The sequence below is a fragment of the Lagopus muta genome, chromosome 2, assembly GCF_023343835.1.
Source record: "Lagopus muta isolate bLagMut1 chromosome 2, bLagMut1 primary, whole genome shotgun sequence".
NCBI lineage: Eukaryota > Metazoa > Chordata > Aves > Galliformes > Phasianidae > Lagopus > Lagopus muta.
The window spans coordinates 101756525-101780660 of NC_064434.1; the positions used below are offsets into that span (position 1 = coordinate 101756525).

Here is a 24136-nt window from a genome sequence, read left to right on the forward strand (position 1 = left end):
ACTCCTTCCGGAGCGCATGCGCAGCTCTCGGAGCCGCTCATTGCCCCCTAGCGGGGACGGACGGGATTAATGAACGGGCCGGAGGGGCGGGGCGCCGGGGAAAACGGCGCCAATAGCGTGCAGGGGCCTGGGCTTGCGTGCCCCGAGGCACTCTGGGACTTGTAGTTCGGCCCCCGCCATGACAATGCAGGACTGCGCGACTCGTGACTACAGTCCCCATTCACCTGCGCGCCGCAGCGCGGCGCGCCCCGCCCCTCCGCGGTGCCCTAGCGCGACGCCGCCGGCGGTCGCAGTCGCGCCGTAGAGGTGACCTCGAGGCTGCCGCTCGGCTCGCTGCTCCCAGCCATGGTCGGTACCGTTCCGTGTGGCGACGCCGCGCTCAGGGGTCGCGGGAGGTGGTTGGGGGAGGGGGCTGGGGCTTGAGGCTTCCTCGGGCGGAGGCGATCTCGAAATGGCGGCGGCTCCCCCGGGCTCCCTGCGGCGCGGAGCCCTTCCCTCCGTGCCCGTCCTGCCGAGCGCTGCGGCTCTCCTCGATGAAGGAGAAACGCCGCAGACTCGGAGCGGTGCGGCTCCGTTCGTCGCTATAAGGGCGGCTGTTCGCCCCGGGCTCCCAGGTCATTGGGGACACGCTGCGCCTCTGCCCGGAGGCCTTGTTTGCCCTGTAACAGGCAGCCTCCGTGCTCTGTTACTCGCATCTTCACTTTCCTATGTATATTAAAACTCCTTGCATGCCCTAAAATGACTTATTTTTCCAGCACCTTTCAAAAAGTACTTCAAGTCTGCAAAACCTCATCAATTCTACTTCTCAACTCATGTTTCTGTTCAGAATGTGGGCTCTCAGGAGCCACCACAAGGCATAGCATTTCATTTTGCACATGAGCTTTCCAAACTGGTTGCTGTGAATCTGCTGGTCCCACAGGAACCATTTGTTTAAAGCTCTGTTTTGATACTTAGTCTCATTGGAACATCACTGCTTTCATCCTTCCACCCTTCCAGTACTCTTTCTATGCATTTGCTGTCAGCATTGAACTTGTGAAACAGAATCTTGTGTCTATTGATGCAACTGCTGTTAGCTGAATGACATAGAAGAAGTTAGTGGGGGCACCTGGCTGAAGGTCACTGCTGAAGAAAGACTTCCCTTGGAGTTCTGCCCCTTTCCTGCTGATGCAGTCTGCCACATTCCCAGATAATCTGGCAGTGCCCCGTGCTCCTTCAGGGGAAGGAAGGGAGGGTTTCATAGAATGGCCTGGGTTGAAAAGGACCTCAAAGGTCATCCAGTTTCAACCCCCCTGCTATGTGCAGGGTTGCCAGTCACCAGACCAGGCTGCCCAGAGCCACATCCAGCCTGGCCTCGATTTTAGGCTCCAAGCCTCTGAGGGCACTGTGACTAGTTAGCCTCACTGATGTGCTTCAAGTATTGTCAGGCATGGTGGGATAGCTTGGTTAGTTTCGTCGGTCAGGAATAATGCTGATGGCAACTTGACAGCTAAATTCAGCTGCAATAATGCTAATTCTCATCTTTAATAACTAATTAGTAATTTAAAGCTCATCACTTGTGTAAGCAGGCAACGGATTTTTCTCATTCCTGCATCTGGTAAATGATGGGTTAACATTGCTTTTTTTTTTTTTAACTAAATTTCATAACCTCCTGATCTGTTTTGCCATGTAGTACTATTATCATTTGCAGCACTGATATTTTAAGTCTGCTGATACCAGCAGTAATCACAAAAGTAATTTAGACACCAAGTTCCTGAGTCCCAGCTGGGGACTGGAAGCATTAAACCCATTATTTCCTCATATGATAGCAGAATATTTACCTTTAAACTAGAGATAACCTGAAGGAGTGGAAACCCAACGTGTTTATTGAATGAGAACAAACGTCAGCAGTCACAGTGTTCACACTTTTTTTTGGTTGTTGTTTTGTTTTTTCCCCTCCCCCATTATCTTTACTGCTCTTTGTTTCTTAAAACTTTTTAACCACGTATCTGACATACGCAGAGTAGAAAAGGCTTTGGAATTAAATGCTCAATTACTTGTTTTTTTCCTAGTTCAGATATACCCAAGTAAATGAAGGTCACCTCTGCAGTTACTAAAGCATGACACTATTCTCGTTGAAGCCCTGTACACAAGCCAAGTCATGGATTAAATGCCTGAACATGAATGTGTGTGCACCTGCAACTCCCTCACAGGGAGGATCTTATCTTGGGAGCTGCGTGCTTCTCCAAACTCCCTTCCTCAGCTGCTCAAGGATAACAGTGCTTAGAAGCGATGCAACATAAACTTGCTAGGGAGAGTTAGCTACCTTCTGCTATTGTAAGAAGCAAAACAGTTTCAGTGTTTTGATCCAACTTCTGGAGTCAAGGGATGAGAATCTTGATCCAGAGATTGTAGAATCAAAGGGAAGAGAATCCACTTACTGCTCAGTTGCTGATGGTAGGTGGGAAGCTTTGGGTTGAGTATAATGTAGTGATGGCTTGGTGAGAGAGAACTAAGTAGGCAGTGCTCCTTGATTTGTGTTAGCTGCTGCATTTCTTCCAGGCCAAAATGGAGACAAGAAAACAGAGGGATGGCAGTAAACAAACATTTTTGAGAGGGTGGAGGTGAGTCAGACTGAGGGCTTATTTTAGCAAGGGTAAGTGTTAAGGCTATTTTAGTACAAAAAACAAACAAACAAAAAAAAGGAAAAAAAAAAAACCACCTACTTTTTTTTTTTTGTTTAAATCTTCTGTTCCTTTCCTATCCTGTTGCTGGACTAAATGCTTACTAGTGAATGCATTGGAGTTGTTTTTTTGTTTGGATCACACTAACATATAAAATGGAAAGCACACGGTATAAGAAGTTTGCTGAATTTGTCTCCCTTTTGTGACATGACTGTAGATAGGATCTTTCTCCTTAGCAACTTGTGAGCCCAACTTCTTAAAATCCTCTATTACAACAAAAATTCTGCAGCACCAAATTCATGATGGATTCAAGCTACCATGAAGCTCAAAGCAAATGCATTCACTTACTAGAATAAGAGAGGAAGCAAAGTTGCTTCTGACAAGTTATTTGCAGTACCAGGCAAAACATCACAGGGAATACCAACAGTCATATAAAAGACAAAAGTTGACTCACCCAGCTGGTGATGAAGGACTCCAGTTGTGGAATATTCCTCACTAAGCAGCCCTCATCCAGGAGGCCTTCTTTCCCTTGAAGCCAGTCCTTAAATGAGCCCAGGGCTGGACCCTGCATCCAACTCTCTTCCAGTCACGTGGAAAGCACAGGAAAATTGTTTGCACCTGTGCTTCCTGGGTCAGCCATACCCCTTCACCAGGTGCTCAGTCATCCCTTTTGGCCATGAGCTGACAGCTCCATCACACATCCCTTACAGAATGGCTTTTTCTATGCTCCTCATATGGGATTTCACCAGGCCAAGTTTCTGCAGTACAGTAATTTTCCAGTACTTTCCAAACTGCTAGGATTAGAAGCCTAAAAAGAGCATTGATTGTTCCATTTCCTAAATAAAAAGTAGATTCTCCTTCAAAACACACTGAAGTTGGTTCTTAAACCTGATGTGCTTCTGAGTCTGTCCTGCCCATCGTCATTCAGACATCACAGTACTTTTGTAGCATATAACTTCCAAAATAACATACTGGAACTAGTTTTGAAAGTTAAAATGGGAAGAATTATTGTCTCCTCTCCTCCTCGTTCCTCATTAGTTTTTATGAGGTTTGTGGGATGAGACTCGCAGTAAGATAGGTTCAAATGAATGCACCAGAACTGGCAGCTAATTAACCAAACATTTAAAGAATATTATGAATAATAAAGGCAAAATCACGTTGAATTCTAACTCTGTGTATTCAATAGATTAACACTTGTGCTCTCATTTTATCTAGTGCAGTGTAGAATGAGACAGCTCCTACAAAGCCTAATTTTTATGATCACCTCATGTTAGCTTGATGCAGCTGTGCTTGAGTGGTGGCTATGGCAGAGAGCGTGCACTCAAGTCATAATCATAGACTCATAGACTCATAGAATGGCCTGGGTTGAAAAGAACCACAGTGATCATCTGGTTTCAACCCCCTGCTATGTGCAGGGTCTCCAACCACCAGACCAGGCTGCACAGAACCACATCCAGCCTGGCCTTGAATGCCTCCACGGATGGGGCATCCACAACCTCTTTGGGCAGCCTGTTCCAGTGCATCATAGAAGGAATGTTGGTTGGAAAGACCATCTGGTCTGACTCTGCCTTGCTCTTGAGTCTGGAGGTTGCCTGATCCAGCCTAATAGAAAGTCTTTTGCTCCTTCAAAGTGAGGTCATGCATGTTGTTGTTTTTTTGTTTTTTTTTTTTTTAATCTGGATCTTTAACATCCATGAAGGGAGCAGGGTGCACAAACTCTCTGGGTACCTGGTTGCAGTGAAGCAGTACAACCCTAGTTGAGAATTCCCCTCTTAATGTCCATGCTCAACCTCCCAAGCTGTGATCTGTGGCCTCCCACTCCGCCATCTGTTACTGAGAAGTGTTCAGCAGCAATATTTTTGTAGCCCTCCTTGAAGCATTAGCAGGCTGCTGCTGGAGCACCCTCTGTTCTCTACCTTTCCAGACTGTGCCCAGCTTCCTCAGCCTCATCTTACAGGACATGCACACAGGACTGCAGCCACCCATGTCATCTTGCCTGGACCCATTCAGCATCACTTTAAACTCAGGATCCCAAAGCTGGATCTGTATTTCAGCTCCAACCTCTTTGATGCTGAGCAAAACCACCACCTTTGGTCCGCAAGCTCTGCTTTGTAGTGGAGCTCTGTATGCAATTAAATTACGTCTGACATAATTGAATGTTGTGTTTTGTCCATAACTGAAATGATAATCTTTTAATTAATTGTAAAAGTGAGTGTAGAATTCCAGCAGACTGGTCCAAGCCTTCATGTTCCTGTCTTAACAGTTTTCCCCCTGTTGCCTCTAGGGAAAAAGGGTGATACAAAAAGCAGGCTTAAAGAATATTGGATTATGAACAGCCTTTGGCATGTTTTGCCCTTTCAGTATTAGCGTTCTGTTTAACAGAATGGACTTTTGCTACACAGTAAGCCTTGTGGTGGTTGCATTGTGTTTTTTGTGGTTTTTTTTTTGCTAGATACAGTATAACAGCATGTTGGCATAACAGCCTCCCAGTCTTTGGGGGTTTTTGGTCAGTTTGGATATTGGTGTCTGTATTTGCCCATCATGTCTGTGGATTTGCTGTGTAACGGTTTAGTGAGACATTGGTTTTAAGATTCTTTGGCTTGCAGCATTCAGCAAATCTTCAGTTTCAAGTAAGCATTCAAAATAGTTCATTAAAAAAAAGTCTGTATTTTCAGAATCTGAAAACTGGCAAAGTACAACAGCTCCTGAAAATTGTGAGTTTGGAAGTATAAGTGGATACAGTCTAATGAGTCGAGTGTGCATCGCAATGCCTCGTGCCAAAAAAGTAGCATTGTTTAAATACATACCATGTTTTTCTAATTGTGATTCCTGGAATTTTGGAAGCTTTTCTGGGAGCATTTATTCTTGGGGATATCTTTTCAAGCATGGCCTGTTTCTGTAAGTGTAGGCAGAGAAGATTCTGGAGGCTCCGGTATGATCCCAGAAGCTGGCCTTCATCCATTTTTAAGCATGTGATTTCATCCAGGTTAAATAATCTTAACCTCATTTCTGTAGTACCCGTTCACTTGTACCACTGCGAGGTGCTGTGAACCTGCACTGTGTGGCTGTGGCTCAGTCTCCCTGACTTTCTTCCAGGCTGAACCCATCAGAGTCCTGGTGACCGGAGCTGCCGGGCAGATTGCTTACTCCCTGCTCTACAGCATCGCCAAGGGAGATGTCTTTGGCAAAGAGCAGGTGAGAGTTCACTGAATCGTTGTTTGTCTCTGCTGCGCAGAAACGAATAAGCTAATGCCAGAATTAATGTTTGACCACTATACTAGTGATTTATTTGTGAGAGTCCTGCTCAGTTATGCAAGCTTTCAGTACTTGGTCGTGCTAAAGTTCTGAGTTGATATTCCTTACACGAGATAAATTTCTAGTAGATAACAAGACAAACTGATTTTCAAAGCAGATGAGTCTACGATCAATTCCGAGTAAACTGTTTCTTTCTTTGCAGCCTCTTGTACTTGTGCTGCTGGATATCACTCCTATGATGACTGTTTTGGAAGGCGTAGTGATGGAGCTGCAAGACTGTGCCCTGCCGCTGCTGAGAGGTGCCAAAAGGCATTTTCTTGTACCTATATTGTGTTCTAACACAGCTGCTGGATCTAGAAATTGCAGTAGCTGGCATTAAGCAGAAGAATGTATTAGATGATGCTTTCTTAGTTTTATTTTTTGTGGATGTTAAACTAATTTGACTTAGACTTCATACGAGGAAGAATGTCATCAAGTGGGTTTTGTATAAAAATTCACTAAGTTCCTGGTTCATGTATCTAAGCCTGGGTAGCTGGCACATTCAGCAAATTGTCACATACTCGTACATTTATCTGTTGTATTCTGGCCTAACGGTGAAATAACTTTGAATCTTGAAATATGCCTGCATGTTCTTACCAAGCCAAAAAACAATTCTGGAGATGTGTTTCCTCATAAAGACACACTGAGAAAATACTCCTCAGGACATGTAATATTTAAGTTCCTCTATTCTAAATGGGCACAAGAAAGGGAGCCAGTAGATGCCACTGTGATTATTATTATAATACTTACATGAAAAGCATGTAGCTTCTAGCTCTTGTACAATCAACCCTTCTTCAGTTTGAATTCTTAGAGGCAATGGAAATCTTCACTTGTACTTGGCACTGTAAATTTATGATTTTTTTTTTGTAGAAGTGAAGAGCAATTCGTGCATATTTATACACTGACCTGTCTGTATATATCTATGAATATATGTATATATATAAACAGAAGGTATCTTCTGACACATCCTTCTCACATGCTCAGAATTTATAGCTAAAGTTTTAAGTAAATATTAGCATATAGAAACTGTTGAATAGCAAGTATTCAATCTTTGGAATTAATGCCAAATGGCTTTGCTTACATTTTTTGGAACAGAAAGGTGCTGCTGTTTTTGGATCAGATTTTATATAGATGTGTGTGTATATATATGTATATATATATACTATATATATAAAAACATTTTGCTATGAAAGATAGATTTTTCTTTTCTCCTTGCCTTTTTTAGAGGTCATTCCAACAGACAAAGAGGAAGTTGCATTCAAGGACCTTGACATAGCAATTCTGGTTGGCTCCATGCCGAGGAGAGAAGGCATGGAGAGGAAGGATTTACTCAAAGCAAATGTGAAAATTTTCAAGTCTCAGGGTGCAGCTTTGGACAAATATGCCAAAAAGACTGTCAAGGTGAATATTGAAATTGAATTGTAAAGGTTCAGCTCTGATCATTTAGAGATCTAAATAGATTGTGGTGTGATTCTGTGCAAGTAGGAACCTATTCAGTGCAGGCATTTTGTTTCTTAGGTCCTGGAGACTGTAACACAGTGAGGGTTTGATGAGATATGGTGTGTTAAATTAGTAGATGTTTTAGTCCTTAATTCATTCAGTGAAAAAGGGTACATTGAATTGCAATATTCCATACACACTAGTAATACTTAAAAATATTAAAAAGAAAAATCTCTTGTTATCTCTTCTCTGGAAGAACTCTTATCTGCATGCAGCTGTCTGCTTCATCAGTGGCTTTAACATAATGACCCTTAACTTCAGCATCAGTATGGAATTACAGTTGAACAAAAGATCAGCTCATTTCAGTTGTTTGCATCTTGGTCTTTGGAGCATTGGAAGCTTTTAATTGTTCTCTTTCAGATTGTTTCAGCACAGTTAATGGGATCATGTGGCTGCTCTCCTACTGCTCTTAATCTTAGACCCAGACTCCAACTGTGCTTTGTAACTGACTTTTTAATGTCTACTTCCTCTGCTGATGAACTTCCTACTGCTTCTAAAGACTTGTTTGCTTCTTTATACAGTTGGAATAAAAACTATCAGTATAACTGTTGCAGAGTAATGGAAAATGTACTGAACTCATTTTCAGGAGGGGAAATATAAAGGAAGGTTTGTAGATTAGCTTGTGTGATTGAGATTATGCAGAGCTAGACATTAATCATTTGAGGCATATTAGTACATGAAAGATGAATAAAAAAACAGTTTTCCCATAGTAATAAATTGATCTGACTTTCAGCAATATTTCACTTCTAACTGCCTATGAATATTGAGATAAGCAACTCCTCTGGCTTTCTTAATTATAAAGCAATTACACAGAGCAGTGACAGCCAGTCTCAGAATAGTTCTTAAGGTGATGATGGCTGAGTATTGCTGGAGACAACCAAGAGTTTGTTTTCCCAGAGGCAAAGCCATTCCATTCATAGAGTGTTCTCATATTGCATTGGAAGGAGTTGTTTTGCAGAAATAGCATCTTTGACTCAATACATGGTGCTGCTTCTTCATTCCATAATTCCTCTTCTCCTTTTTTCTTTTTAGGTGGTGGTAGTTGGGAATCCAGCAAATACTAACTGTTTGATTGCATCAAAGTCAGCCCCATCGATACCAAAGGAAAACTTCAGCTGCTTGACTCGCTTGGATCACAACAGAGCCAAATCTCAGGTAAAAAGAACCTGTTTACTTAGAATGCTTTCTGTGGTCTCTGCTAAATACAGAGAGAGCTGTGCTTCCAAAGAAGTTTGTGAATTGAGAGGCTGAAGCTAATTCAAAGGGCATGTTTAATTTCCAATTAGATTGCTCTGAAGCTTGGTGTGACTTCAAATGATGTGAAGAACGTCATCATCTGGGGCAACCACTCCTCCACTCAGTATCCAGATGTTAACCATGCAAAGGTGAATGTGAAAGGAAAGGAAGTTGGAGTTTATGAAGCTATAAAGGATGACAGCTGGCTGAAGGGAGACTTTATCCTGGTAAGGTCTTGACTTCTAGTGATCATCCTGTACTTAGGATTTCTCCCAGCTTCACGTAAAACTGTAAACTATATAACAGGCTGACTGGAGCAGCTATTCCTATCTCAGAATTTATCTGTTTAGCTAGAATAATGTCTCTGCAGATACTTGTTCTCAGTCAGTTATTTGCTCTTGAAAAACGTAAGGCATCGTGATACTTTCATAAACACTACTAGAAAAAAAGAGTATTCAAATGATTCAACACAAAGTTTCAGTCATAGCTTTGTTGCAACTCTTCTGCCACACAAGCACCTGTTCACTGGTGGTTTAATAGATGAAGGAGGATCATCTTTCCTGTGCTGCTCCCACCCAGCCACCAGAAACAGCTTTGCACAGTGTGTGAACACCTTCTTCTCTTCTCTCCAAATCTCAATCTATGACCTCACCAACAGCATTTCTCAAAATTAATCTGAAATATCTAGAAAACTACAGATGTTTTTAACTGCAGTATAAAGCAAAGGGATTATTAAAGCCTTTGAACTGGACTCTGAGCAGGCACATGCTGGTTGGAATTGCAGTGTTGCTCTACACCAGTCAAATTCTGCTTTTTATCCAAGATACATTCAGTTTGGAACAGTGGATGTCTTTTGTTATATGTCTATATCCTGTCCTATCTTGGTTTTAGGTATTGCTTGTTCCAATCTATGCTTGTTGCTAGAGAAAAATGAGTGCATACTGCCAACCAAGTATAAGCAGAAAGCTGTTACAGGAGTTTCTCATTGCCGTGTCCTTTATCCTGCTGTGTCTTGCATGGCCAAAGCAAGATACCGGTTTGTTTTGCATTCTAGGTGCGCTGTAATGCTGATCCATACTAGAATGGTCTGCTGAAGAGAAAAAGGGGCTAAATGATTATTTAGAAACTAAATTAAATTTACACATTATATACTGTAGGATTGAGATTAAATAGTTCATGTTGGTATTCAGCAGTAAAAACCTAAATTCCAGTGAAGCTCTGAGAAATGTGTTACTGTTGACATACTTGAAGTCTCTGGAGGTTAAAGCTTTGAAAGATCTGGTTATTGAAAGAAGAGGCTGCTAACTACAGCAGGTACTAGGACTGCTCTGAAAATAATGCCTCCTACATTATGATGTTGGCCCACAATGTCAGAGGTGGATGTTGGTGGGATGACAGTAGAGGTTGAAGCTTCCCACCAATGTTCTGTTAACATTTTGTTACCGTGTGACAGATGGCAGCAGAGGGCCAGCCTGACAGCATGGTGCCTGACCTGGAAGTGCACATGAATCAAAGGGGTGGAACTGAATTTCTGTGTTTGGAAACAGTGTTACCCAGTGACATTCACTGATGCTTGCTGAACATTTATGAGATCAAACAGTGGATGTGAGCACAGTGAGTGGTACATTTCAGCAGTGGTGACAACAATTTGAAAGACAAGCCATGTTAGGGATAGCCATGCACTGCTGTCAGCCCGTGAAACAATGAGCATTTCCATTGGCTCATCTGCATAAATTGGCAGGTTGTGACCAGGAAATGTACATACAGCTGAATATCAGCTTCAGTATGTTGGAGGCAATGGTAGCAGTGTTGGAATATTGAAAAGTTTGTGGCAGGTTGTATAATCAATGAATATAAAGATTTTATAATTACAAAATAAACAAGAGAGTTAGGCAAAGTAGATTATAACAACAAAAAGAGAACAGAGAGAAAGCTTACCTGTATCCTGGGCTTACTTATGAAACTCCAGCAGACCAGAAGAGATCCTTCCCCACTGGCAGTCAGCTCTTATATGGGTCTAGGGGAGGTGCAGCCAGGCTCCACCCTTTCCTGCAGGAATTGCCTTCACCTGTGCTCCCATGGCTGACTCATTGCTTGCCTCAGGTGATCAATCAGAGGTTCAGGCTGTGACTCAGCAGTTCCCATACACAGTGAATCTCATGAACGCTCACACAAGAAGAGGGAAGATACTGTGTGCAAGTTTGTCAATATGACAATCAATATGAGGCTGAAGGTGACAGCTGGATTGCATGTGTCGTTACTGGTGATGAGATGTGATGTCACCACTCTGAGCCACGGTCAAAATGGCAGTCTGTGGAGTGGTGACATGTCAGTTCCCTATTGAAAAACGTCTGAAAATGCAGTCCAAAGTGCATAAAGTGATGTGCACTGTCCTTTGGGATAGGAAAGGGCTGGTCTTTGTGGGTTTCCTGGAACCGGGACAAACCATTGACTCTGGCTGCTGTGTTGCAGTTCTGTCTAATCTGAAGGCTCTAACTTCTAAGTCAGAGAGGAGGACAACCTTTCTCTTGCAATGCAGTAACACCAGCTCCCGTGCTGGTTGGAAGACCATGGAGCACACTGCCCATCTTGGTTGAACTGTCCTGGCACACCTATCATTTAGTCTGAAGTCGGCGCCTTCTGCCTGTCTGTTCAGTCCAATAGAAGATGGTTGTGGGCAGCATTTTCCTACCAACACTGCAGTCCTTCCAGCTGTGCATCACTGGGTCACCTCTGCTAGTGCAGAGTTTTATAACTGCAGCATGCAGGCTCTTGTTCATCCTTGGCAAAAATGCACTGCTAACGGTGGTGATCGTGTTGAAAAATAGTGTTTTGTAACTGAGATTTGCTCTACCAAACAGTATCAGTGTGCTTTTTGTATCAGTTGCAGTTTCTATGGAAATAAATGGGTGAATTGCTTTCAGAGCAACCTACATATGAGCAAGCCTTTGAAATATGACACTGTGTTCTTGTCCTGGCAAAACTCTTGGTTGTATTTCTGCTCTGTATGCCATGTTTATTTACTGATGGAATAGTATCTTGACTGATGAAATTAATGTTTGTAAGTTGGACTTTCCTTATGGAATTTACTTGCAATGTTTAGGCCAAATGATGATATATTTTTTTTCCTGCTTCATAATGTAGTATTTTTTAATTGCAGACTGTTCAGCAACGTGGAGCAGCTGTCATTAAGGCTAGGAAGCTGTCCAGTGCGATGTCAGCTGCCAAAGCTATCTGTGATCATGTGAGAGACATCTGGTTTGGCACTCCAGCGGTAAGATGGAGCTCTTGAAAAAGGGCTTGTTCACCTGATGGTTTGATTACATGTCAGTGTCACTGATCCTGAGCACATGTGTTGAGCAGGGGAAGAATGGCTCTTTTCTGGTGTAGTGCATGTCATGCATGATGCAGTATACTGGAAGGTAAAGTTTTGCTTTCTTCCATCAGTGAAAAATGTGTTTGTCCTCAACTCTTCTGTTTCCAGGGAGAATTTGTTTCCATGGGAGTCATTTCTGATGGCAATTCTTATGGTGTTCCTGAAGACTTGCTATATTCATTCCCTGTTGTCATCAAGGTAACTAGCCTGTATTTAAATCTAAGTCAGTTCTGCTAGACCTTGCTAAACTGTGCTATAAAACAGCATTGCTTTCAGTATAAAACTTCAGTGACTGGTAGTGTTAGCAGTCTTTCACAAAATAGACGACTATTCACTATTTTGGAAGAAGCAGTCAAAGAAAAGCTGATAGAAAAGTGGTCTGACATGACTAGCTATTCCTGGTTGTCTTCTTTATCTGAAAGCAAAATTCACTTCTACTTGATCTGGTTTTAAAGGTCAAACACAACCTGTGTGGTCATAAACAAGGTTCATGATAGAACCAAGAGTAAGACTGCTTCTTCATGAGTTCAGATCATATTATAAAACAGCAGGAAAGCAGGATTTTTCATGCAGCTGTGAATAACTTGTAATCTTACGCAGGTACTAACTTGATGTTGTACGTGAGTATAAGTGAGCAAAGTTTTAAATGAAGGTGACATTCAATTCTCTGTGGTGCTTTCACTGCAAAGCTCCTTTTGTGCAAACTGAATGAAGCTTGCTCTCACATAAGAGTGTTTTTGTTTTGTTTTCAAACAGGACAAAACCTGGAAGTTTGTTGAGGGTCTTCCTATTAATGACTTTTCTCGTGAGAAGATGGATCTGACTGCTAAGGAGTTAGCTGAAGAGAAGGAGACAGCTGTGGAATTCCTCTCCAGTGCATGACTATATGATCCAGAGATGCAAAGCCATTTGAGAGTGGAAGAATCTAAAAGTCGTCTCTAAGTGTGCAACCAACCACTATTACTGTATTCAAGTCAACTGTCTGTGGCAATTGTGCATTTTGAAGTTCATATGCTTACTGGTACTACTGGGCCTATCGAGTTATTAGCAGAAAGATTATTAAATAAGTCAAGTTAGTTTGTTGACCAAACTTTATCTGTTCAATACTAGTTGCTTTCTGTGTATGATACAGAATAATCGCGTAATTGTTTGCCTATGCCTTGGCTACTAACGCACAATTTCAGTTTTGATTAGAATTTGGCACTGTTGGAACACGTCCTGATCTGTTATCACTGCAACATCCAATGGTTCGGCTGAGAAGGAAATCAAAATGCCAGTAGTTCTTGAACTAGTCGTTCAGTGACTCGAGTCTATCGGTGGGTAGGCTCCAGATATATACTGTTCACTCTGGTCTTGCTTACAATGTTTATCAATAGAAATATTAAAAGATGCTTGATCACAAAATGGCTGCTAGTGGTCTGTTACATGTTTCAGTTACGTAGCTTGCAGAACTCAATGGTATAACCAGGAAAGAAAAAACAACCTAGTTTATTTCAGTAAGGAAGCTGGTTTTGAGAATTTCTGTTGATATCTAATACTTCATTCATCTCTTCTGGGTTAAAATCTATATGTCAGCATCAACAGGAGAGCAACAGGCAGATTTCTACAATGGCATTACAGCTCAAAAGCAGTGTTGGTGCTGAAGATCAGTGCTAATTCGGTTGTGGCTTCAAAGGCAGTTGGAGCCTTTTGTCCCAGGAGACAAGGACTTGCTTGGTTAAGAGCACGTGAGATTAATGTATGTGCTTGAGAATTCTTGCTGCAGCCTACAGACACTTAGCTGCAGGAAGCTACTTCAAATACATTCTACTGTCCTCTTTTGCCAACACAGGTGCATCTCATACACCGTGTCAATGCTAAGTCCTGGTCTGTCCTGTTCCAAATCAAAAGAGGAGTGAAAAAATAAAACCATTTTGACCAAAAAATAAATAATCAAGAGAATGCTTAGCAGCTCTAACTGAATTCTAAGCAAAAGAAAGGGCTTCTGTGGGGATTTTCTAACTAGAATATAAAATGTCAGCAGACATCAGTAAGCTAATCCTTAATTAAGTTGTTCTCGTAACACTACTTTAGCTGTTAAATGAAATCAGGGTAATGCTCCAAGGAGCTACTAAGCATAAATACTTGAAAGGGAAAAACAGGCATTTCAGAACATTGGAAATGCTGCAGCACTGTTTGGGAGCAGGCAGGCAGTACACACACTGCATTTCTGCTATAATTGCACGGTTTTTCTCCTTCCTCTGCACCCTTTGAAGCTTACCTGTGGAGCAGAGATGAGGAACGAATGTCATGCGTTCGTATTTTCATGCCCATTTGGGAACTTAGAGAAATTTAGGAGCTGAGGAAAACTTTTGATTTCCTGAGTGCCTTCTGGTGCTCGGTGCAAAGTCATTTCAACATGAGCCCAGGGACCAAAGGCTTTTGGTCCAGTAAGTGGCATGCTGCATCCTGTTAGAAGGCAGTGTGTGTCATAGGGGTGACACAGGGGGAACAGCTCGCTCTGCTACTTGTGTTGGAATGGCTGCAGGCTGATGGAAGAGATGAAAGTGCCCACGTGTTCCTGAAAGCCAGAGCTGCTGAATCTTGCTGGTATGCACAGCGCCATACTGCCAGATCTATGGCAAGGCACGGAAGAAGGGGCTTTTGGTTTAGATGTAAAATTGTGTGGAAGATGTGGCTCCTCAGGATTTGTTGATGTTTGTTGGAAAGCATCCCTCTCCAGGAGAAATCTCAGCACAGCTGAAGTGGTGCCTGTATCACTCGGTATATCAAAACAAGCACATAATTAAGCTCAGTGCTTGATGGATTCTCTTGTCATCTTATTTACCTCAAGAAGAGAGAAGAAATGAAGCTTCTCCCCACTGAACAAATACATTGATTTCAAACCTTTCTTTCCTTGTCGTTCTTCTAATGCAGATACTCCTCTTGTTATCTTTTTGCAGTGACTGCAGGGGAAGCTAGAAACTCCAGCCCTTACAGATGAATCAAAATCAATGTTACACTGATGCTAACTGTGGAGATTCACACTCTGGGCTTATTTATAAGGCATCATGTCATAGAAAATCAATAGGATTTGAAACTTGATTGGTGCCAGGGGAGGCAAGAGAACTCTGACGAGTGGAACAGATGCAGCATGCTCTCAAGGCACCAGATTGTACACAAATGAGGACAGTTGTACTGGAAGAGTTTATTGGCACTATTCTCTCCACGTTTGGGGGAATTTTTTTTTATGTTTACAAATACACTTTGCATTCCAAACAGCAGATCTCAGAGCGTAACTATGGCTCAGATGAAATGAACCACCGACTCAGTAAAGATAACTGTGTTATACTATCACTATCCCAGATGAAAATAGAAATCACTGATTTGTGTTCAAATACCAAGTCGTGTTGAAAACACGTCCTGACATCTTGAAAGCAGCAGCTTTGCAGAGGAGCATGATAAGAAGTGCTATGGCTTCAGAACAGAAGAGGAGCAGAGAGATGCATACAATGAAGTACTCTAAATGTAAGTAAACAAATTGGCCGAGCTGCAATCTTCAGCTTAGAATTAAGCCCTGTTGTTTGGGTTTTAGAGAACCTTTTATCATGCATATTTACTACTAAGGAAGTGAATGCACACGGCCTCTCTGAGTCTGCTAAGTACAGTCATCAAGTGTTCTGTAGCTAAATGACATAAAAGGCTTTACACAGAGACCTTTGCTTGCTTTTACTCAAAAGCACATATTCATCATATGCGTGGGAGTGATTTATTACTTGAACGTGTTAAAAGCTGCATGAACTCAAATCAACTCACAGTTGTGGACCCCAGATGAAATACATCACATAATCTGCACCCAGCTAGGACTTCTCAGCCATTCCATAGTTCTGCACCTCTGTGTTTAAAACCAGAAAGCCCAGAATTGAGACTTTCTAGCCCTAATGTATTCAGTGTTTATATCCATATGTTCAGCTATAGTTTTGGGATCACAATTGTTTCTGAACAAACTCTGTCAACCTGAGCCATTTAAAATGGGATCAGCATCCTACCCGGCTGATGTGACCCTAATGGCAACACCAGCCCTATTTGCAGCACTCTTTCCCAAGTCAATGGGAAAAAAGTCCTTTCAAAGCTTGAGGATGCCTCTATTAACCCAGTGTGGGAGTTCCTTCAGGAGCAATTTTAACCCATCCGTCAGGACTCAGTAGCCTGGTCAAAAAGTGAATTTGTAAGAAAGGAAGCAAAGACAAAATGCCCAGCATACAGTTAGAGCACAATAGCTGACAACTGGTTGGAGGGTCAGGCTCAAAGGGTTGTAGCAGATGAGGTTACATCAGGCTGGTGGCCGGTCATCGGTGGGGTTCTGGGGGGCTCCAGTGTGGGGCCAATTCTTGACCCGGATGTAGGACTTGAGCTTTGTGGATGATGCTGTATTGGAAAGAACTGCTGACACCCCAGAGGCCTTGCTGAGATGTCTTGATAAATAATGGCCCCACTGGGACATGGGAATGTCTGCCACATCCAGCCAGGATAAGGATGGAGAAGGGCAGCAAGCATTGGATGAATGAAAATAACACGTGGTGTGAAAACCTGGAAAGTAGGAAGTAAAAGGCAAGAGGCTTCAAAGTTTCTACTTAATAAATCAACTCCTCTCACAGATACACACTTGTAAGCATCAGGTGAAGTTCCAAGGGTGGAACACATCTAGTGCTACTTACCAGCACTGTAAAGCAGTGAGAGCCACAGCAGGACATGAGCACTGCCAGCCTTACAGCCACGCTGGAAGCCCAGGAGTGGTGAGGGTGTGCAGGAGGTCAGCAGAGTACAAGGATCAGATTAGCCCCCATTGCAACACAGTAGGAAAAGATAAGGAAAAACGGTTTTGATGGTTTAAAGATATGATTTTGTTGTGTCCAAAGTGTTTCCATTGCAAAATGACTAAAAAAGGGCATGTTGTCTCCTAAAATAGTCTAAACCAACAGAGGTGTCACCACCCAGCTGTTTGCAGACTCAGAGTTCAAGAGCAGCAGCACACGAGCTTCCAGCATGGATTTGCCATCAGAGAAGAAGCACCAGGAACATGACATGTGGCTCTGGTTCTACTCTTGCTGCTGCATCCAGTTTTTGTCATAATTAACCCAATGCTGGCATTTATGCCAGGGTGGTTCCTGCACCCACAGTAGCTGCTGTCTCCACACCTCTTTTGGAGCTTGTTGCTGCACAGTCTTCTCACCAGCACAACTTTTACATGTGGAGAATAGGAAGATCTCACCGGCATCATTCACAAACAGAAAACACCAATACTGGTTCAGTAGTGAGAAAAAAATTCCAGTGATATCTTATCCAAATACAATAATAACTGGATAAATAATTAAATTAAAAATGTGAGCATTTTTGAGGCCTCCAGATGGAGCTAGCAGAGAGGGAGTTAGAGCAGGAAGAGCTTTTCCCCTTCAACCTGTGAGCCTGGAGAATTCAAATACCTGACAAGAAAAAAAAGAGAGAGAAAAAAAAAGGCAAATCTTCTTCCAGTTCTGTAGTTACAGGGGTAGAGAACCAGGAGGGGAAAAGCAGGGGAGGTATCAACCCCCTTTTTTCCCTCTTTCATTGCAAAGAGGCTCTGTGCCAAGGCTGCACCAGGTGGGCACCTGCCTCCAGGACAAGTCTGCACGAGGGGCAGATTCCCTTGGGTGAGAAGAATGAACTTCATACACACTTTGTGTCAGAAACTTGATGCCTGCCCCTTGATGCTGACCCTGTCTTCCATTCTCAAATAGGAATACTACTTGAGATTAGGTAAACTCAGGAAACATGTTCCGTTCCTGGCTCTGCGGGAGACATCCTGTCCTGCAGCAGACAGATAACCCCTCTCTGCCCCTCAGCTCCTTTTCTCAAACCAAGGTGATAACAAGAGGTGAACAGTATCTAAAAAATAGCTGGTAGCAAAATGAGCTGAAATCCTCAGCTGCAGGATGCTGTTAACAGATTTGGCTTTGGAGAAGACAGGGCGGCCATGTACCACACACACAGTGACATGGAGTAAGAAAAGCTCTCAGTCAGCTCTTCAGGAACAAGCAAGCCAGCAAGCTGCTAATGCTGAGCAATAAGGCTTTGCCATACTGTTTGTCAGCAACCAATTTTTCACTGAACTGTGTAATAATGGCACATTCCCTTCTCTGACTCTTCATGTATATCCAGCACAAAAAGAATGGATTTCTGAGCATCTTGGTGGTGTGCTCATAATGTTGAATGACTGCAACCATTCTGAACCAGCACTGGTCTCTGCTGTGCTTCTACATCAGACACATGTGATGGGACATGGAATAACCATCCCTTCCCCAGCAGCTTCATATCTCCTCCTCCCAAAGGAGACCTATGCCATCCTCTCCCAGTTGCACATGTCCTTTGCCAAAGATGAATCAGCACAGTACTTTAGCTCTCACCTATCTAAGGCAGCAGCAGCTTAGGTAAGCCTTTATCATCTGGCCTTGAGATGGGCCAGGTGCCCAAGGAGAGTATCAGAAAGAGATGTGGCTGTGCCATCACTGGGCACTTGCCTGGGACGGACAGGTGTACTGAGCTGCACCATCTCTGGATCTTATCCAGCTCTTTTAGTTTGCTTTGTGCTTATGTTGGAGCTCCTGCTCATCTTGAAACCACCCCAACGCTCGTGTTGCCTTTCAGGAAGAATAGATCTCAGTGTTTTTTCTGCAGAACTCATTCTTTTTCCTCAGAAATACACAGGAGGCAATGGCCCCTCTCCAGAGGGATAAGCAGATGCTTATCTGTCGGAGCTCTGGGTGTGCAGCCACTGCTGAGCATTCCCAAATGTCTTTGAGAGTGATAGAACTCCACATTTTGCACTGTTTAGCATCTCTGTTTGGGAAAATAGAAAGTTTTTCATGACGTGTCATTCTGAGGTTGCCCTTGCCTCTCATTCTAGAAAGCAAGGACTTTCCTGGATCACTCTCACTAATTTTGCTACAAGGACCTGGCTTTCTGCCCAGCTTATTCCTCTCAGAAGAAATCCTCCTTGATTTGCAGCACCTTGGGAAAGCAGTGCATCAGGGTGTTTTTTCCATGTCTTTCTTCTCCTCCCTCACCAGGCTCCCACCTCTGCTCTCCATCAAGTTCCCAAGGTCTGGCTCTCAGGTTTGTTTGCTTTAACAACAGGGTGCTGCATGTCTGCCTTTCTGTCATCCCACACACACACGCATGGTGACTCCATGTCACTTGCACATGTGGGTCTAGCACTCAGGCTTTCTGCACTATACTTCAGCCAAGAATTTGAGTCAACAAAGAGGCATTTCCCCCCCCACTCCTCCCTGGGTTTGATTCATTCAGTTTGGTGGTGTCCCTCCTTGCAACTGGGTCATCTTGAAGTCTTTGCTCCAGCATTTTGAGCTCACTTTGTACCAACAGCCAAGGGAACCTTTGTGCAAAGTGCAACTTGGGTCTGACAAGCCCATGGTGAAAGAAAATGATAAAAAAGTGCAGAGGCTGTGTAAGGTAGACACGCTCTTTGTCTTCACTAATTTTCTATGCGGATGTTCGGCTGTGCAGTGAAGGTGTGGGAGCTTCCCAGGACAGGCTGGGCTCACACACATCACTTGGCTTGGCCACATCCTAGAGCCGTGTGACGCACGGGGTGATGATGGCATTGCAACACAGCATGACAAAGCAAAGTTTGCTTTAGCAGTGAGCCAGGCTGAGGGAGAGGCATTCCTGCTTGGGCCAATGACTGGAGACAACCAGGGCTAACGGTGATGTGCTTGACGCATGTAACAGATCAACCGCAGGTGTGTGAGAACTGCTCCGGTCCACACCATCAGAAGATTTATTTATAACAGCCCAAAGGTACTGTGAGGCCTTGGATGACCACAGACTGCAGTTTTATTTGATTCAGGCCAAGGTCCACTCAAGCTGGGACCAGCCCTGCACCCATCTGTCCTCTGTGAAGCCAGGAAGGCTCCTGTAAGCTACACTGTGCCTGAGCTGGTCGTGCCCAAGAGCAAAGTGCTTGTAAAGACTTTGCAGCTAATAAAGTTTTGTGCAGGGAGTGGAGACATGTCATAAAAACTGCACATGGTCCCAGGTGATTTGTCTTTCTCATGCTAAAGAAAGCTGCAAGAAGAGCTCAGACAGATGGGCTTCCCACCAGGAGGCCGTCATGACGAATGCACCAGAAATGACGAGCGTGTCACCTCTCTCCAGAATAAAAAAATAAACAGGTTTTCTCTTCTGCAGGTCATCATAGACTTTTTCATACTCAGTATGACAACAGCAAGTCTTTCACAGACCTTCTCCCTGATTCTATCATATCCCCGCCCATGGCCAGCCATCATCACAAACCAGAGGCCAGCCTTTTCCACAAACACGTGTCAGGAACAGCACCAGGAGAGGGAAAAATGCCTGTGGACACACACACATTGCTGGTGCCAGAGGGACTATTGCCTCTTGCAAACCCTTGAAGAAAATGAGTATGTTTTTCAGGGAGAATACTAAGGTTTGTTCTTCCAAAATGATAATGTGAAAGATGGTATAGCTTCACATGGGTAGGAGTCATAAACACACATAGCAAGGGGAAAGGAAAAAAAAAGCAAAAATGGCAATTCTCACTCAGTACCTGATAGACGTGTGTAGGAATAATTAAATAAAATTTCCATCATTGAAGTGCCCAAGTCCTGGTTTGATTCCCTTTCGTTTAATTGCCAATTTCTCAAAGATGTGTGTCTTAAAACTTTGTGAATTTGAAAACAGTGGATGGATGTCCTTATTATCCAGCACTGGGTCAATTTGTCATATAGCTGTAAAGTCAGTCAGATTGGAAGGGACTGTGCAAAGTCCGTGGTCCAATGCTCAGAGCAAAGCTGCTGGCAAGATCAGAGCAGGTTTCTAGAGCTTTAGCCAGTTGAGTCTTGTTATCACCTGACAGCTCCTCTAAACAACCTCCTGCTTAGTCTGATGGATCATCCTGATGATATCTAATGAGAACCTCCTGTTTCACTTCGTGTCTGTTGTCTCTTGTCCCCTTGCTGTGCACCAGTGAGAGGAAAGAGCCTTCCTGCATCTTCTCAACATATTCCTTGTAAAGTTGTTAGCAGACCACTTCTAAGTTCTCCTCAAGTCTCTTCTCCAAGCTGAACGAATCTCAACCCCTCAGCCTCTTCTCCTACACCATCTTGTTGATCTCCTTTATGATCTTTCCATCTTGTCAGCACTGCTATTGTTTCAGGGGTCCCAAAACTGAGTGCAGCACCCAGCTGTGGGCTAATGAGTGCCAAGGAAAGGAGAACCATCATTTCCCCCCCCAAACAACTGGGGATTTATGTTGGTTTGACCTAAAAATGGTGAATACTCAGGAAGACCAAATCTCTCGTGCAACATTATGGATGTTGCCTGAAATGAGCACTAGCTGCTAAGAATCATTAGGAGAAGAGTTGGTAATTGATAGAAATTAGAGATTAAATTTGTTCCCTGTAGAGACCACCTGCATATCTGATTTCACATTCTATTTTTGTCCTATTTTTGCTCAGCCCGTAGAGACACAGAAGAGGTTCTCTTTCCCTGAAACCAGCTAACCAAACCCAAACAAAAGGGGCCACTGGAGCCACGAGGTGTCCCCACAGGGCAGCTGCACAGGCTGGGGGAGGGCAGAGGGAAGTCCCAGGAGAGGAATCAGCCCTGCAGTGTTGATCTTACAGGTCTGCCTCTTGATATATTATACTTCTTTTGAAGGGTGAGCATCTACTTTTTGGCTTATGGTAGAAATGATGCTCCCTTTCTTTTGGAAAGAAAAAGATCTGATCTATTCCAGCCTCCTTTGGATTCTTAACCGGAGAAGGAGAAAGCAGAAGTGCCACTTCCCTCATCCTCCCCTGTTCCCAGTGCCCTGGGTCTCAGTCCAGCTGTGAAGGAGAAGCAGAAGTGGTCTAAAGAAATTACAACTCCTGGTCAAACTGATTTTGCAAAAAGAGATCATTTGAGGGCAGAAATTTTACACTGCAGTTCCTGAGCAAGACTCTCCGAAGCTGCAGGGTAGCTGTTTGAGACAGGGCTCCGAGTAACTCATCCTGAATAATGACCTTGGTCTTTTAACCAGGCCCTCAGCTTGTATAATATCTTCAGTTATGCAATGAATGGTTGAGAGTAACCTCTTATCTTGGCTTTTGGCATGGGAATTGCTGACCACGCATTGGGGGAAAGCAGGGCTGGACATTGTCTGCAGGGTGACTGCCTTCCCACATTTGTTGTACGCAGGACAGAGGTAGCTAAGGATGAAGAATTAGAATAATAGGATCTTAGAATCAGAGGACATCTTGGGTTGGAAGGGATCCACAAGGACTGTTGATCCCAATCCCTGGCTCCACACAGCATCCCCGAAACCCAAACATAGTGGCTGAGAATGGTGTTCAAATGTTCTTTCATGTCATTAGCAAAACGTACTTTGTGTATTTTTCTAGTTGGATCTACATACAGATCACCTATTCCCTTGCAGAAGCTGTGCTATTGAAATTACAGAGCATTTGCAAGAAATGGCAACAAACTGGGAAGAGAATGCTGTTTTCCTTTGTTAACACTGCTTGGGAAACTGATTTCCATCCATTCTGCCAGAAGGGAGCTATTCAGAGGATAAATATTCAAGGTATCTTCTCAACTCTCAACTCTGGACATTGGTTGGAGTGACCAGTTTGAGATCATTTGGTGGGACCACGATGGAAAATGTGTTGCAGTCAATGAAAAAAATATTTAAGGTGGAAGTGCTGGGAATGAAAGGGCCTTTGAGAGTTGTTGAGACTGAAAGAACAAAAAGCTTCATTTGTCAGCTTAATCTGTATGGATTCACTGAAATGCAACATGATTTCGTAGGATCTCCCTCATCTCTTGCACTTCTGGCAGAGGAAGAGGTGTTTGCTGCTCACAAGAAGGAACCTCAGTTGTCTTTAATAACTAAAACTTTTAGTTCCTGTATCTTGCTGACTTTCAGTACCAATTTCTCATCAAGTAAATCTTCCCCTTTGCATTTTTTAGTTACTCTTCTGCTATCAGCCATATTTATCATAGAATGGTTTGGGTTGGAATGGGCCTTTAAGACCATCTGGTTCCAAGCCCCTGCTATAGGCAGGGATACCTCCCTCTAGACCAGGCTGCTCACAGCCCCTTCAGCCTTGGAAGGCTACTTCATAGGTAGATAGTTCTCAAGATGTGTGAATAATAAATCTTTTCAGTTGTCATGTCCTTTCAGTTGCTTGTTCATTCATTTAATGGCGAAATTAGGAGACACCATTTAAATAGCAGCATTTTAGTTACTGAAGACTCAGAAAGAACGTCACCTTCTTGGTAGGATGAATGCTCACACAGTATCATTCCACACTGCATGGCAGTAACAAGCTTTGAATTCATTTCACAGCTAACATTTACTAAGCTTCTGAGAAACCGTGTGCTTTGGAGAAGCCATCCCTGAAAAATCTGAGAACAATGTTCAGAAGCTGTGAGAAGATAAATATTTAACCTTTCTTGTTATAGAAATTATAATGGTTACACATTTGAGAAGTGTTTTCAGCAGTAAAATCCCATTTTATAATCATCCAATGTACCAACAAGGCAGTTCCAGAAATAACTGAAGGCAGTATTAGGCAGCACTGCCACAGAAGGAATACTGCCCTGTTCCTTCAACTCTCCTTGTGCCAGCCCAGGATTTTGCACATCCATGTAGCAAGCAATAAAACTGAACACTGGCCAGGCTTTTGGGGGTTACTTTTACAGGAGCTCAGTTCCCTAATCCAGCTCACCACTGGAACCCCACTGCAAGAGTGACCAAGTTGTTGGCAAGAGAAGATGTGGGTAGAGGAGGAGAATGCAGAGGTGAAACAAGGCACACAGCTGTCTCGCTGCCCACCATCCTTGCTCAAAATACAGGACCTGGAGTGTGGAATCATTCCCAAGCACTTCAGCGTGAAAGAAGGGCTGCCATGTTCTGGATCTGTATTGTGCATTGAAGACACATGACTCATAACATGAAGGATCCACATTTCTGATATGTCCACAAAGGTGGTGACTAAATTGGCACCTGCTTAGGGGCAAAATTTCT

General features: G+C 43.3%; 2 protein-coding genes across 6 annotated transcripts in view; one reads left to right on the forward strand and one right to left on the reverse strand.

Moving 5' to 3' along the window:
* The window catches only part of LOC125689132 (WD repeat containing planar cell polarity effector), a 138604-nt gene extending 132854 nt beyond the window's left edge, over positions 1-5750 (reverse strand). For all 5 annotated transcript variants that reach the window (XM_048935967.1, XM_048935966.1, XM_048935960.1 and 2 more), the window contains exon 1: positions 3115-5750. The gene's annotated coding sequence lies outside the window, so the exon portion shown is untranslated. The remainder of the gene's footprint in view (positions 1-3114) is intronic.
* MDH1 (malate dehydrogenase 1) lies at positions 216-13470 on the forward strand. Its single transcript, XM_048935969.1, has 9 exons — positions 216-348; positions 5757-5855; positions 6118-6214; positions 7180-7355; positions 8487-8609; positions 8741-8917; positions 11851-11964; positions 12175-12264; positions 12823-13470. Exons 1-9 carry the CDS (start codon positions 346-348, stop codon positions 12946-12948), a joined length of 1005 nt encoding a protein of 334 aa, XP_048791926.1. The 5' UTR covers positions 216-345; the 3' UTR covers positions 12949-13470.
* The last annotated feature ends 10666 nt before the right edge of the window (positions 13471-24136 follow it).